We start from the raw sequence: 15,844 nt of genomic DNA on the forward strand, positions 1-15,844 counted from the left end.
AGTTAATGAATTACAAACAATATTATTGCACATCATTATCGGTTAACGTACAATTACTTAACAATAGAAACTAAAAAAAATATAAAAATTTAAAGACTAAAATATAAAATCAAAATGTTTTTTAAGTCCATATAATATCTATTTAGATTTCATCATTACCTCTACATAGCATTTTTGTGATGGTTCCTGCAAATTAAGAAGTAGACAAGTATCTACAATCACTCTCAAGCAAAACTAGTATAATACGGTGCTTATATACATATATCATATAGTGATAAAAGAGAGTCCCAAAGGAGAAATATCTCAGGGGAAGAAACATAAAGAGGGAGGGGAAACTGCCATAATACCCACACCCCACTCTACCCACAATTCCACTAATATAAGATAGTACTAGTTCTTAAAACATGCAGGCACATTGCGCATGCGGTTGCTCTTTCTAACAGAATTGTACATATTATCTTTTGTACTTGGATCACCCTCCACGTGTCCCTTTGATGCCACACCTTTAGCATTATTAATCATAACATTACCCTCCCATCGAAAAGGACCTTGTCCGCAAGGTCAAACGTTGGAAACTATTCTTGAATGTATGAGAGAGCTTCCCATGTGTAAGCCTTAGAACCTTCCCACTGAATCAACAATTGAGGGATCCAAGTGTTATCTAACAGAACCTTGCGAGTATCAAGCACAGCTATGGGTTGCAGTTGTGACCCTGCAGATGATAACATAAGAGGCAGGGAAATATATTGAGATACAAGATCACCCTGGCACAACTTCAACAATGAAACATGGAAAACAGGGTGAATTTTGGCGTCTAAAGGGAGCTCTAATTTATATGCCTCATTACCAATCCATTCTAAAACCTTAAAGGGACCAAAATAGTGCATGGACAATTTTTGGTGGCGTTGAAGACGCACAATATGCTACTGGTAAGGTTGCAACTTCACAAAAACAAAATCACCAACCTCAGTTCGCTTCCTATCAACATTCAGTTTCATACGCAATTGGGCCTTTCGTAAATTGCTTTTCAGTTCAACAAGTAGACGGTCTCGCTGCACCAATTGAACATGAACATCGAAAGGTGTATCATCACGAACAACACTAGGAATGATGTGTTGGATCAAGTAGCCTCAGAATAATTAAGAAGGGGGGGGTTGAATTAATTATTGATGAACCTTTACTAATTAAAATTTACCCTTCTTAGGCTTTTACTATGTTGTTAAGAAAGTAAAGAATAGAAAAGAAACTTAACCAAAAGTAAAAGCGGTAATTAAAGTGCATAGCGGAAATTAAAAGAGTAGGGAAGAAGAAGACAAACACACAAGAGTTTTATACTGGTTCGACAACAACCCGTGCCTACATCCAGTCCCCAAGCGACCTACGGTCCTTGAGATTTCTTTTCAACCTTGTAAATTCCTTTACAAGCAAATATCCACAAGGGATGTACCCTCCCTTGTTCTCTTTGATCAACCTAGTGGATGTACCCTCCACTAGAATTGATCCACAAGAGATGTACCCTCTCTTGTTCTCAGTCACAATAACCCAAGTAGATGTACCCTCTACTTGTACCACAAAGGATGTACCCTCCAATGTGTTAAGACAAAGTTCTCCGACGGTTATTCCTTTGAAACTTTATGAAGGGGGAAACAAAAGAATTCTCAGGCGGTTAGTCCTTTGAAATCTTTTGTTTATGGGAAATGGAAGAATCAAAAGAATTCTCAGACTGTGTCATTTTGAATTTTTTGGCAAGGGAGAAGGGAGACACAAAAGAATTCAAACGGTTAGTCCTTTGTTCTTTTGGAAAAGGGAGAAGAGAGACACAAAAAGAATTCAGGTGGTTAGTCCTTAACGAATTCTTTTTGGCAAAGGGAGAAGGGAATGAAAAGATGAATAACACAGTTTTGTATTCAAGGTTAGGAAAACCAGAAAACTTTGGAAAGCTTTTGACAAAAGGAAGAAGAAGAAGAAGTTCAAAGAGATTCAAAGGTTGTAGAAAATTGTAATGATTGTTTGTAAAGGTTGTAAGTAAGTGTCTTAAAATGCAAGTCAAGGTCTTGCTTTTATAGACTCTTCAAGTCTGGTCAAGAAAACCATTAGAAGAGTTATAACTTTTATAAAAACTTGAAAACCATTGGAAGAGTTACATCTTTTGATTTTTGTTCAAAACCTATCACTGGTAATCAATTACCAAATCATTGTAATCGATTACACAAATCATTTTTGTGAAAGGATGTGACTCTTCACAATTGAATTTGAATTTCAACGTTCAAACACACCGGTAATCGATTACCAAATTATTGTAATTGAATCGATTACAATAATCTGGTAATCGATTACCAGAGAGTAAAAACTCTTTGGTAAAAGGTTTTGTGAAAAATTCATGTGCTACTTAATGTTTTGAAAAAAAATTTAGTACTTATTTTGATTGAGTCTTTTCTTTATTCTTGAATCTTCAACTTGATTATTCTTGATTCTTGATTCTTGAAACTTGAATCTTGAAACTTGATTCTTGAATCTTGAATTCAAATTTCTCTTGATTCTTGAAGTGTTCTTGACTCAATCTTGAACTCATTCTCTTGGGCTTTTTGTCATCATCTTTGTTATCATCAAAACTCCTTGAATCAATTTTGATTCATCATCATGAAGTTTGCTTCTACATGATGGTCGGAGGGTCTCTACCATATAAAATCTTGAATGGAGTCATGCCTATTGAAGTTTGGAAGAAGCTATTATACCATAATTCAACCCATGGTAGAAAAGAAACCCACAAATGAGGGTTTTCAGAGACAAAACAACGTAAGTACATTTCAAGGCATATGTTCAACGCTTCAGATTGCCCATCCGTTTAAGGATGATAAGCAGAGCTCTTCCTCAAAGAAGTGCCCTGCAATTTAAACAAGTTATGCTAGAAAGAACTAGTAAATGTCTTATCCTGATCAGAGACAATAGAGGTTGGAATTGTAACGACCCGCCTCGTTGCTATGATATCAACACTCTATTATGCGATAATTTCAATTTTTATAAAAAGAACTCCTTTAATTTTGCTTATGAAAATATAAGTAATTTTGTCACAACATACATTCACCAATCAACACGTCATTACTTAAGTGAATATACATAATTATATAGAAACAATAATTTGGTACACGTCATACACATAACGAAAATTAAATATGTTCATAAGTATAATTAAAATCTCAGTTTTACATCTTTGATTCAATAAAATAAAACTTCAAAACCAACTACGGAGGAGTTGATCACAAAACAAAACTCCCTCCCAAAATAATGTCAACGTCATCACATCGGCTCGGTGGCTCCTCACCAGAATTTCACTTCCTACACCCTGCTGTTGTCATTCTGCTCCCACGAACAATGTTCGTGATCATCACAGGTATCAACCACACGATACAAAATTGCAAGGGTGAAGTCATTATAAAAAGAACCAATACCAATTCCAAATAACCACAAATAGCAAGGAGCATAGGCAAACATGATGAGCATACACGACATCCATTATTCAACACTCATATCCAACAAATATTCATCATCCACATCCAACAATTACTCATTATCCATCCATGGACCCAATCAAGACTGCACAGAATGATGCATGCACCTGACTCAACACTCAAATGCAATGTGGTACGTACCAACAACAACCAAATATCATGAAATAGCCTAAGTGTGTCCACACGACACTCTCACTTAGGGAACTGTGTTGAGTTTCTCGAGACCACCCGGGTGTGCACGTAATAGCCCCCTCCCAAAGGTGATCAGCCTGGGAGCCCAAAGGTGTTTCCTACTAGGTGACAAGCCCCCTAGTACAAAGTACACTTGGCCCCAGTTACTCTATTTCCTATGTCGTATGAGCTATGATCATGGCCAAAAGTAAGTGCCAAAGATCATGGACCAATTAAAGTGCCTAAGCATCCCCTCAGAAATGCTTAGATTCTCTAACCACGCTAGTTACCCATGTCTGGGCCATCCGACAAGGTCAGTGCACTTTACCCCCCATGACATACACTCCCTACGACGTATGATCGTGGCCAAAAGCTAGTGCCAAAGACCCTGGAACGTCAGTGCACAGTGCCTCCCACGATCATACACAACATCCAACGTATGAACATGACCAAAAGCTAGTGCCAAAGACCCTGGAAGGTCAGTGCACAATGCCCCCCACGAACATACACAACATGCACATGCCAATGCATTTCCAATATTAATCAACATTCCATTTTCATGTCATTCTCAACATAAATATCATCTCGTCTCAATGACATTATCAACAACAACAACAACAACCTCATTTTATATTCACATATTCATCAATAATAACAATTCATGTTGACATGGTCTTTATTAACAACGTCATCTCAAATCAATATCGTCATAATCATCATTATCATCACATATTAATTAAAATCCTCAATAACAACATCAACAACAAATCGCATTTCGCGCGGGCGCGCGCGCACACACACACACACACACACACACACACACACACACACACACACACATATCTTTCATGTTCGAGATTCACACTCACGGTCTTCAAGTAACACAATTCAGACAAACACAACAATATCATTCATTACAATACATATATATACATATATCGCATCCCATTCGTCAAAACATAATTTCTCCTGAAAAACTAGCATGCATATCAATAACAATTTTATCGCATCCCATTAGTTAAAAACATAATTTTCTTGAAAGAAAAATCAGCATGCAACAGGGACAAGTAGATATCTTCATAGCTAGGTTCCCTGACCCTGACTATGGTGTTAAAACGGTAAATTTTATAATAAACTCTCCTCACCTATCGTGAGCTACCCCGCGGGTTCCTCGTCGCGTCACTTGAAGATTCCTTTTTGTCCTTGCTCGTCGATTCCATGCAAGCCTTTACCATACCAAAACAAAGGAGACTTAATATGGATTTAAAAAAAAAATAAAGCTAATAACAGTGCTCTAGGTCAAACACCCACATCACTACATGAAAGAGCTGAGAGCATTTCGGGTTTTACAAAGGAACATCATTTGGAAATTCCGACCACGCCAATGTGACCGGGGTTCAGTGTAGGTTACGAAAATAACATGCATTTCATAAAAGGATAACGTTTACAAAGTCTTTTTCTCTAGGGTTTTTCAAAGGAAGCATAAGACATGCAATGACAGTTTCAAAGTCAGAAAAGAAACAAAGACAAGCTGAAACTAACAAGAAACAAGCTTAGAACCATGGTTACCTCGAAGGAAAATGAAAGGTCAAACTAGGGTTTCGTTCTCTACCGAAACCGCGAGCCAAGTTGGAAGATTCCTCTTCGGTCGAAGGGTTCCTCTCAGTGTAGGGTTGCAACGGAGAACAACGGCGGTTTGTGGTGGCTAATGGTGGATGTGGGTGATGGAGAAAGTGCTTGGGACGTTAGAAAAGGATTTGGAAGAAAGAAAGAAGAAGAAATGGTGTTTTTCCTAAGCTACACGAAAGCAAAGGCTGAAAACGCTCAAGTGAGAAATGGTCTCGGACACGGAAACGCCGCGCACACTCCAGACATCTTCTCAAAGATCCCAATGGTCAGATCGTGGACGAGTGTCTTGTGAAGCTGCAGACCAAATTTCGTGAAGATCCAATAGTTAACGAAGGCTGGACAGCGTTTTTACCAAGGCAGCTCATGTAGCTTCCTTGAGAAGCTTCATTAAGAGGCTTCCTCAAGAAGCTTCCTCGTGGCTTCTTTGAGAAGCTAGATCCTTATCTACCCACACCCCTCTATTAACTAAATTAACCTCCTTGAAAATAATTACGGATAAAATGACACAATAAATATAATCAAACATCAAACATAATATATTAATATATATATATATATATATATATATATATATCAGGGTGTGACAGGAATGCCATGCAATTTCACCACATTCTGAAGAAACACCTCTGCTACCTGTTGTGTTGTAAAATAGGACCGTAATGAAGCAAAGTGAGCAAACTTAGACAAGCGATCAACAACTACCAAAATAACAGAATACCCATTTGATAGTGGCAAACCAGTGATAAAATCCATAGCCACATCTTCCCAAACCTGAGTAAGAACAAGGAGAGGTTGTAAAAGGCCAGCGGGGTGAGTTTGATAAGTCTTGGCTCTTTGACAAATTTGGCAGGTTTTAATAAATTCATAGATATCCGTACGCATATCATGCCAAAAAAAATAAGTAGCCAATCGAGCATGAGTGCGATGAAATCCAGCATGACCACCAATCGGAGAGGAATGAAATTCATGTAATATACGTGTGATAAGTTCACGTGCTTCAATGGGTATGATTACACGGTGACGCAAAAATAGTAACCCATTCCTCAATTTATGTTGCGGCATGGAAGCAGGATCAGACTGGAATTGTTGGATCAATTGTTGCATGGTTGGGGATGATGCAACCACATCCTTGATGTCATCTAGAAGGTTTGCTTGAGGGCTGGAAAGAGCCATATAGAAAGATCGTGATAAAGCATCGACAACTTGATTAGTGGGTCCAGGTTTATACTCAATCGAGAAGTTGAAGCCAAGAAGCTTAGGTAACAAGGACTCTTGCTCTGGTGTTTGAATGATTTGGTCCGTAATGTGCTTGAGACTACGCTGGTTTGTCCGGATGATGAAATAATGACCAAAAAGGTAATGACGAAACTTAGCCACTGCTTTAGTAATTGCATACAACTCACGAACATAAGCTGATTACTTCTGCATACGAGAAGAAAGCTTCTTAGAGAAAAAAGCAATTGGATGACCATTCTGAGACAAAACAACACCAATTCCTTGGCCTGAGGCATCTGTTTCAACAATAAATGGTTGAGTAAAATCAGATAGAGATAAGACTGAAGTTGTGGTCAAAGCTTGCTGCAAAGCACGAAACGCAACATCCGCTTCTGAAGTCCAACGAAAATTATCTTTATGCAAAAGATCAATGAGGGGTCCAGCAATAGATGCATAATGATTAATGAATCGACGATAGTATCTGGTGAGACCAAGAAAAGCCTTCAACTGAGTTACTGTGGTAGGACAAGGCCAATCTTGGACAACTTGGACCTTAGAAGGGTCCATTTCAACCCCTTGGTCAGAAACAATATGACCCAAGTACTCCAGCTTGTGTTGTCCAAATGAACATTTTGACAATTTAGTAAATAGCTGATGTTGGCGGAGACAATCCAACACTATAGCTAAGTGCTCCATATGTGTTGTCCATGCGGGGCTATAAATCAGAATATCATCAAAGAAGACAAGCACAAACTTCTACAAAAAGGCCGAAAAACATCATTCATCAATGCCTGGAAGGTAGCCGGTGCATTGTGAGTCCTGAAAGCTGTTTTGTGGAGATCTTCAGGTCTAACCAAAATTTGGTGATACTCGGAACATATATCCAACTTTGAAAAAAACTTAGAGCCCTTAAGTTCATCAAGTAATTCGTCTACTGTTGGAATAGGAAAAGAATCCTTCATCGTTACAGCATTAAGAGCCCTGTAGTCAATACAAAAACGCCATGAACCATCCTTTTTGTGAATTAAGATAACTGGAGCTGAAAAAGGACTAGTACTTGGCTAAATAAGGCCTTCATCTAGCATTTCCTCCACCATACGTTCGATCTGAGTCTTCTGAGAGAAAGGATAGCGATAGCGCTTGACTCGAATTGCAGAGACACCATCTTGTAAAGGAATAGAATGATCTTGAGTGTGTGGTGGTGGGAGACCCTTCGGAACATAAAAAACCATGAAAAATTGACGTATAATAGCCACCAAGTCAAGATGTAAGTCAGCTGACAAGTCCATGGAATGAGCAACCGATGAATCATGTGGGGAGCAAGATAAAGTATATAACTCAGCAATAGCATGATTAGCATAATAACGCTTAAGATGGTGAAATTGCACAACCGAAGGGCAATAGGAAGTGTCTCCCTGTAAGGTCACAAAAGCATAATCCAAATAGAACTTGATACTAGCAGAGCTGTAATCTGCAATGTGGGCCCCTAATGTGGCAAGCCAAGATGCTCTAAGAACCACCTCTGCACTTGATACAGGCAAAACATATGACGGAAAATGAATGGTCTGACCACTAATAGTGAGAGGTAAGTCGCGGACAACTCCTTCTGCATGTAAATAATGCTCGTTCCCCACCATCACTTTCACATCTCCGGCAGGTTCCATAGGAAGCTGAAAGTTGTGGGCCAAACGAGGTTGAATAAAATTATCTGAGCTACCTCCGTCCAAAAGTACTTGCACTGGTTTACCTGCAATGAAACCCTTAAAGCGGATGGTGGCACAACTAGGAGAACCTTGATAAGCCTGTAATGAAAGATGGTGAAGTAAAGCAGTAGAATCACTCTCTTATACAAGACTTGGAGGAGCCATGGAATCCTCTGAGGATGGTAGTTCCGACCCATCAAGATCAGAGAGAAACAACATGAGGTGTTTATTAGGACATACATGTTTCCAAAAATACTTCTCGTCACATGTAAAACAAAGGCCCTTTTCTTGACGTATTTGCATTTCAGCCGGCGAGATGCATTTGATGGGTGGTAATGGCTTGGTTGTAGGCTTGGGTAGAAGGGGTGGTAGTTGTTGTGGATTTGAGCTGCTCGTGGATTTAACCATAGAAGGCGAGTGAGTAGTGTAATGACCCGCCTCGTCGCTACGATATCAACACTCTAACATGCGGTAATTTCCATTTTTATAAAAAGAACTCCCTTAATTTTTGCTTGTGAAAACCGAAGTAATTTTGTCACAACATGCATTCATCCAACAACATGCCATTACTTAAGTGAATATACATAATTATATAGAAACAGTAACTCGGTACACGTCATACACATAAACGAAAATTAAATCTATTCATAAGTATAATTAAAATCCAAGTTTTACATCTTTAATTCAATAAAATAAAACTTCAAATCCAACTACGGAGGAGTTGATCACAAAACACAACTCCCTCCAAAAATAATGCCAACGTCATCACGTCGGCTCGGCGGCTCCTCACCAGAATTTCACTTCCTGCACCCTGCTGCTGTCATTCTGTTCCCACGAAAAATGTTCATGATCATCACAGGTATCAACCACATGATACAAAATTGCAAGGGTGAGTTCATTATAAAAAGAACCAATACCAATTCCAAATAACCACAAATAGCAAGGAACATAGGCAAACATGATGAGCATACATGACATCCATTATTCAACACTCATATCCAACAAATATTTATTATCCACATCCAACAATTACTTATCATCCATCCATGGACCCAATCAAGACTGCACATAATGATTCATGCACCTGACTCAACACTCAGATGCAATGTGGTACGTACCAACAATAACCAAATCTCAGGAAATAGCCTAAGCGTGTCCACACGACACTCTCACTTAGGGAACTATGCTAAGTTTGTCGAGACCACCCGGTTGTGCACGTAACAGCCCCCCTCCCATAGGTGATCAGCCTGAGAGCCCAAAGGTGTTCCCTACCAAGTGACAAGCCCCCTAGTACAAAGTACACTTGGCCACAGTTACTCTATTTCCTGTGTTGTATGAGCTATGATCACGACCAAAAGTAAGTGCCAAAGACCATGGACCAATTAAAGCACCTAAGCATCCCCTTAGAAATGCTTAGATTCTCTAACCACGCTAGTTACCCACGTCTGGGCCATCCGACAAGGTCAGTGCACTCTACCCCCCATGACATACACTCCATACGATGTATGATCACGGCCAAAAGCTAGTGCCAAAGACCCTGGAAGGTCAGTGCACAGTGCCCCCCACGAACATACACAACATCCAACGTATGAACGTGGCCAAAAGCTAGTGCCAAAGACCCTGGAAGGTCTATGCACAGTTCCCCCCACGAACATACACAACATGCACATGCCAATGCATTTCCAACATCAATCAACATTCCATTTACATGTCATTCTCAACATAAATATCATCTCGTCTCAATGACGTTATCAACAACAACAACAACAACCTCATTTTATATTCGCATATTGATCAATAATAACAATTCATGTTGACATGGTCTTTATTAACAACGTCATCTCAAATCAATATCATCATAATCATTATTAACATCACATATCAATTAAAATACTCAATAGCAACATCAACAACAAATCACATTTCGCACACACACACACAAACACACACACAAATATATATATATATATATATATATATATATATATATATATATATATATATATATATATATATATATATATATATCGCATCCTATTCGTCAAAACATAATTTCTTCTGAAAAACTAGCATGCATATCAATAACAATTTTATCGCATCCCATTAGTTAAAAACATGATTTTCTTGAAAGAAAAATCAGCATGCAACATGGATAGGCAGATATCCTCATAGCTAGGTTCCCTGACCCTAACTATGGTGTTAAAATGGTAAATTTTATAATAAACTCCCCTCACCTATCGTGACTACCCCACGGGTTCCTCATCGCGTCACTTGAAGATTCCTTTTCGTCCTTGCTCGTCGATTCCATGCAATGCTCTACCATGCCAAAACGAAGGAGACTTAATATGGATTTTAGAAAACAAAGCTAACAACAATGCTCTGGGTCAAACACCCACGTTACTTCATGAAAGAGCTGAGAGCATTTCGGGTTTTACAAAGGGATATCATTTGGAAATTCTGACCACGCCATTGTGACCAGGGTTCAGTGTAGGTTACGAAGATAACATGCATTTCATGAAAAGATAACATTTACAAAGTCTCTTTCTCTAAGGTTTTTCAAAGGAAGCGTAAAACATGTAATGGTGGTTCCAAAGTCAGAAAAGAAACAAAGACAAGCTGAAACTAACAAGAAACAAGCATAGAACCATGGTTTCCTCGAAAGAAAATGAAAGGTTAGACTTGGGTTTCGTTCTCTACCGAAACCGCGAGCCAAGTTGGAAGATTCCGCTTCGGTTGAAGGGTTCCTCTCGGTGTGGGGTTTCAACGGAGAACAACGGTGGTTTGTGGTGGCTAATGGTGGCTGTGGGTGATGGAGAAAGTTCTTGGGACGTTAGAAATGGTTTTGGGAGAAAGAAAGAAGAAGAAATGACGTTTTTCCTAAGCTACACGAAAGCGAAGGCTGAAACGCTCAAATGAGAAATACTCTCGGAAACGGAAACTTTGCACACCCTCCAGACATCATCTCAAAAATCCCAACGGTCAGATCTTGGACAAGTGTCTTGTGAAGTTGCAGACCAAATTTCAAGAAGATCCAATTGTTAACGAAGGCTGGGCAGCGTTTTTACCGAGGCAGTTCATGTAGCTTCCTTGAGAAGCTTCACTAAGAGGATTCCTCAAGAAGCTTCCTCGTGGCTTCTTTGAGAAGCTTTCTTGAGAGGTTTCTTTGAGAAGCTAACGCTTTAACTACTAGCACCCTTTTAATAACTAAACTCACTTCCTTGAAAATAATTACGGATAAAGTAACACAACAAATAAATCAACCATCAAACATAATTATATATATATATATATCAGGGTGTTACAAGTAGTGCGATAGGCACCAGAAGATAAACCCCAACTAACCTTTTCATCAAATAGACAGGCTAGAGAAACTGCCCGTAATAGGGTGGGAGGAGATTGGGCAATGACGTCACGTCGAATGGGGTCCCACAACCCACTAATAAAACAATCAAGCAAGGCCGGCTCAGTCAATCCCTCAACCCGATTAGCAAGTGTCATGAATTGGGTGTAGTAATCCGCCACAGAATTGGTTTGGGACAATTTGAACAACTGGGCCCTTGGGCTATCAAATTGGGATGGGCCAAATTGTTCCTCAATAGCTTGCGCAAGAGCGGCCCATGTAGGAATTAGATTGGATTTTTGCAACATCTGAAACCATGGCACCACTGAACCTTCAAAATGCACCACAGTAATGATGAGCTTTTGCGCATCGAAAGTTACATAATATGAGAAAAATTGCACCGCACGGAATAACCACTGAAGAGGGTTAGAACCATCAAATTTTGGAAAATCCAATTTCACCGGTCGCGATTGGGTTCCTGACGACAAAGCTCCAGTCAGAGTGTTTGTGGTAAGACAGTCCACGGAACGGGTGATAGTATCGAGTGTGTGTTGGAAGGACGCTTGAGTATCCTCAATGCGTATCAATTGTTGTTGAGTTGTGCGGTGTTGTGCGTCGTGCTTCGAGACAATATCGGTAACTTGTTTGAGGTCAGCGACCAAATCCTTCATTCTGGTTGCTTCTGCCATTAGATGAAAGCACCAATGTGATGGTTCCTGCAAATTAAGAAGTAGACAAGTATCTACAGTCGCAGTAAATCAATCTCAAGCGAAACTAGTATAATACGGTGCTTATATGCATATATCATATAGTGATAAAAGAGAGTCCCAAAGGAAAAATATCTCAGGGAAAGAAACATAAAGAGGGAGGGGAAACTACCATAATACCCACACCCCACTCTACCCACAATTCCACTAATATAAGATAGTATTAGTTCCTAAAACGTGCAGGCACATTGCGCATGCGGTTGTTCTTTCTAATAGAATTGTGCATATTATCTTTTGTACTTGGATCACCCTCACGTGTCCCTTTGATGCCACACCTTTAGCATTTTTAATCATAACAATTTTATCGTGAAAATAAAAACAAAATAGTTTTTAAGCCCTTAATTACCACAACAAACACACAACCAAGTTGGTTCAACACAACAAGCTAGCTAATACTGTATTTTTGTTTTTTATGAAAGAAGGAAAGCTTAGAAACATATTGATTAGATGATGATGACTGATTCTTCTCTAAATTAAATCTTTAAATTAAATGAACTTGAGGTGGTTAGATTAGACAGACTCCATATAGAATAGAAGAGTACGTACATGCACTAATTAATATCACAAATATTGTTGGTTGTGATTGGGTATTTGTGTTGGTTGCATGTACATGCTTCTCTTTGTAAAAATATATATTATTTCTGAAGGATCACACCTCATCGCCACACACAAAATTTGGTGCGCCCAATTGTTTAAAGTTTGAAGAAACAAGTTGCGCCTACAATAAAGTGATGATGGCGCGTGTCAAGTTCCTCAAAGCCATGCATGCACCTTTGGCATCCATCATGAGTCAACCTTTCGTCAAACCATACCAAATATCATTTTGTCATTATCATTTCATTATTGTCCACTTTTTAAATTTCCTGATGAGTTCAGAAATGTAGGGTAGAGGGCAAAGAAAAGCAAATAATTTTTTTTATAATTAAAATAGAGTAATAAAAATGTGGAATCCACGTTCATTTTTTAAAATTTCTCTTCCTTTTTATCTTATTTTTTCTTGACCAAACCCATCCTTCATACTTGATTTCCTTCTCTCTTTTTCTAATCTGAAATGTTTCTAACAAAAAGTCAAAATACTAATTTTTCTAATCACTAATATATGTGTTTAATTAAGAAATTGACCTCTTTTATTGGATTTTTTTCCCACATATACCTAAATTTGAGAATTGACTACGGATCAGAATAGAGGTATAATTATTTACTAACCATATTATAACATACTAGTTTTCTACTTTTATATAAAAGATAGTGAACATTTTAATATGGGTTAATTATAGTTTTGGTCTTTAAATTTTTTAAAAAATTTGACTTTTCAATTTTAGTGTTTTTATCGTGAATTATATTTTTTAAAATAATTTTATTTTTTATTATCAAGTAGTAATATTAATTGATGATATCAAAGTCATATGATTTATTCTCATCAAGAATTCCCACGTAACAGCTACACATTAAAAGATTATGTTTTTAATTCCTTTTTTTCATATTCGTTGGTAATGACATATTAGTTGATGAGAAAAATAAACTTTAATCACCCAAATTAGTTTAATTTTAAAAAATAAAAATAATTCCGCTTCATCCTAAATCCACACCATTCACTTATTACTGTATGCATAGTAATTATTGACTTATATATTGTACAACTTCATTAATTTCTTTTTATGCAAATGGTATTTGAATATACCATCCAAGCAGACTATATAAATTATATGACCAAAATTTAATTTACAGTCAACAATTCATCATTGTCCACTTCTTAAATTTCCTGCTGAGTTCATTTCAGAAATGTAGAGGGCAAAGGAAAGGAAAGAATTTTTTTTAATTAAAATAAAGTAATAAAAATGTGAAATCCACATTAATTTTTAAAAATTTCTCTTCCTTTTTCTCTTATTTTTTTCTTGACCAAACCCATCCTTCATACTTCATTTCCTTCTCTCTTTTTTAATATGAAATATTTCTAACAAAAAGTCAAAATACTAATTTTTTGAATTACTAATATATGTGTTTAATTAAGAAATTGACCTCTCTTAAACGATTTTTTTCCATATATACCTAAATTTGAGAATTGACCACGGACGACGGACCACAATAGAGGTATAATTATTTATACTACTAGTTTTCTACTTTTATATAAAAGGTAGTGAACATTTTTATATGGGTTAATTATAGTTTTGGTCTTTAATTTTTTTGTAAAATTAATTTTTAGATTTTACTGTTTCTATCCTGAATTATATTTTTTTCTGTTAACAATTTTAATTTTTATTGTCGAGAAACAACATTGACGGATGATATAAAAGTCAAGTCATGTGACTTATATATGTCATGAAAAAATTTCACGTAGCAACTACAGATTAAAAGATTATGTTTTTAATCCCTTTTATCATATTCGTATATTTGTTGATAACGACATATTAGTTGATGAGAAACAAACTTTAATCACCTAAATTAGTTTGATTTTAAAAAAATAAAAATAATTTTGCTTCATCCAAAATCCACATCATTCACTTATTACTGTACGCATAGTAACAATTATTGACTTATATATTGTACAACTTTATTAATTTCTTTTTTGGCAAATGGAATTTGAATGTACAATCCAAGCAGACTGTATAAATTATATGACCAAAATTTAATTTACAGTCAACAATATCCCCTACTTAATTGTATTTGTGGTGGAAGGAGATGGTTCCATTGTTCAACCATTCATGAGTGATTGTTCTACCAGAAAAAATGTTTTCTACGTTGTTTTATGACAAATTTAAATATGGCTTTTAATTGTATTTGAAGTCAATTTCGTTGAAAGTTAAGATTTTTCATAATGGTGCTAAAAAATTGTCTTAGAAAAATTATAATTTTAAGACGGTTTTTAGAAAAATAACCGTCTTAGAATATTTTTTTTAAAAAAATTAAAAATAGATTGATGATTTTTTAAATAACCGTCTTAAAATATTTTTGTAACATTCAAAAATAAATTGAGAATTTTAAAACGATTTTTAAAATAACGGTATTAGAATTTCTAATTTTTTTTTAAAAAAATAAAATAACAAATTTCACATGAGAATACCATGAGCCAAACACTAAAGAGAAGTCAAAAATAAAAATGTTATTCTTCTTCATAAAAATCAACATTAAAAGCAATAACGAGAATAATGCATTAATGCATGACAATAAAATTATTGTATCATATGTGGTCATATACTATATGTATGGATCAAAGGCAGTATGTGGACCTCAAATGATTTGCAAATTTATAACAAGATCCAAATCAATAATACAAAACATGAAGAAATCACAATGATGCGTTTAAACAATTTTTCCAGTAACAAACTATGTAAATAAATGATAGAATTGAAATTTGTACCTTTCCAAATTCTCTTTTGTCTCACTTCTATTGTAAGAGTTACAGATGAAGTTGGTTCCATTTTAAAGAATGATGGATTAGTATAACGCTTTAGACATGTCCCAGCCCTAGCTACATCAAACCTTTAAAGAAGCCAAAAGCCGAAAAGAACA

The 15,844-nt window shown here is 36.7% G+C and overlaps 1 protein-coding gene across 1 annotated transcript; it reads right to left on the reverse strand.

Moving 5' to 3' along the window:
• Window positions 1-6,725: 6,725 nt before the first annotated feature.
• Window positions 6,726-7,486, reverse strand: LOC106795053 (uncharacterized mitochondrial protein AtMg00860-like). The gene is made up of 2 exons (XM_014763589.1): window positions 7,379-7,486; window positions 6,726-7,280 (listed from the first exon to the last, which is right to left on the reverse strand). The coding sequence occupies exons 1-2, from the start codon at window positions 7,484-7,486 to the stop codon at window positions 6,726-6,728; spliced, it is 663 nt and encodes a 220-aa protein (XP_014619075.1).
• Between the last annotated feature and the right edge of the window lie 8,358 nt (window positions 7,487-15,844).

The sequence above is a fragment of the Glycine max genome, chromosome 11 (genome assembly GCF_000004515.6).
Source record: "Glycine max cultivar Williams 82 chromosome 11, Glycine_max_v4.0, whole genome shotgun sequence".
Classification (NCBI taxonomy): domain Eukaryota; kingdom Viridiplantae; phylum Streptophyta; class Magnoliopsida; order Fabales; family Fabaceae; genus Glycine; species Glycine max.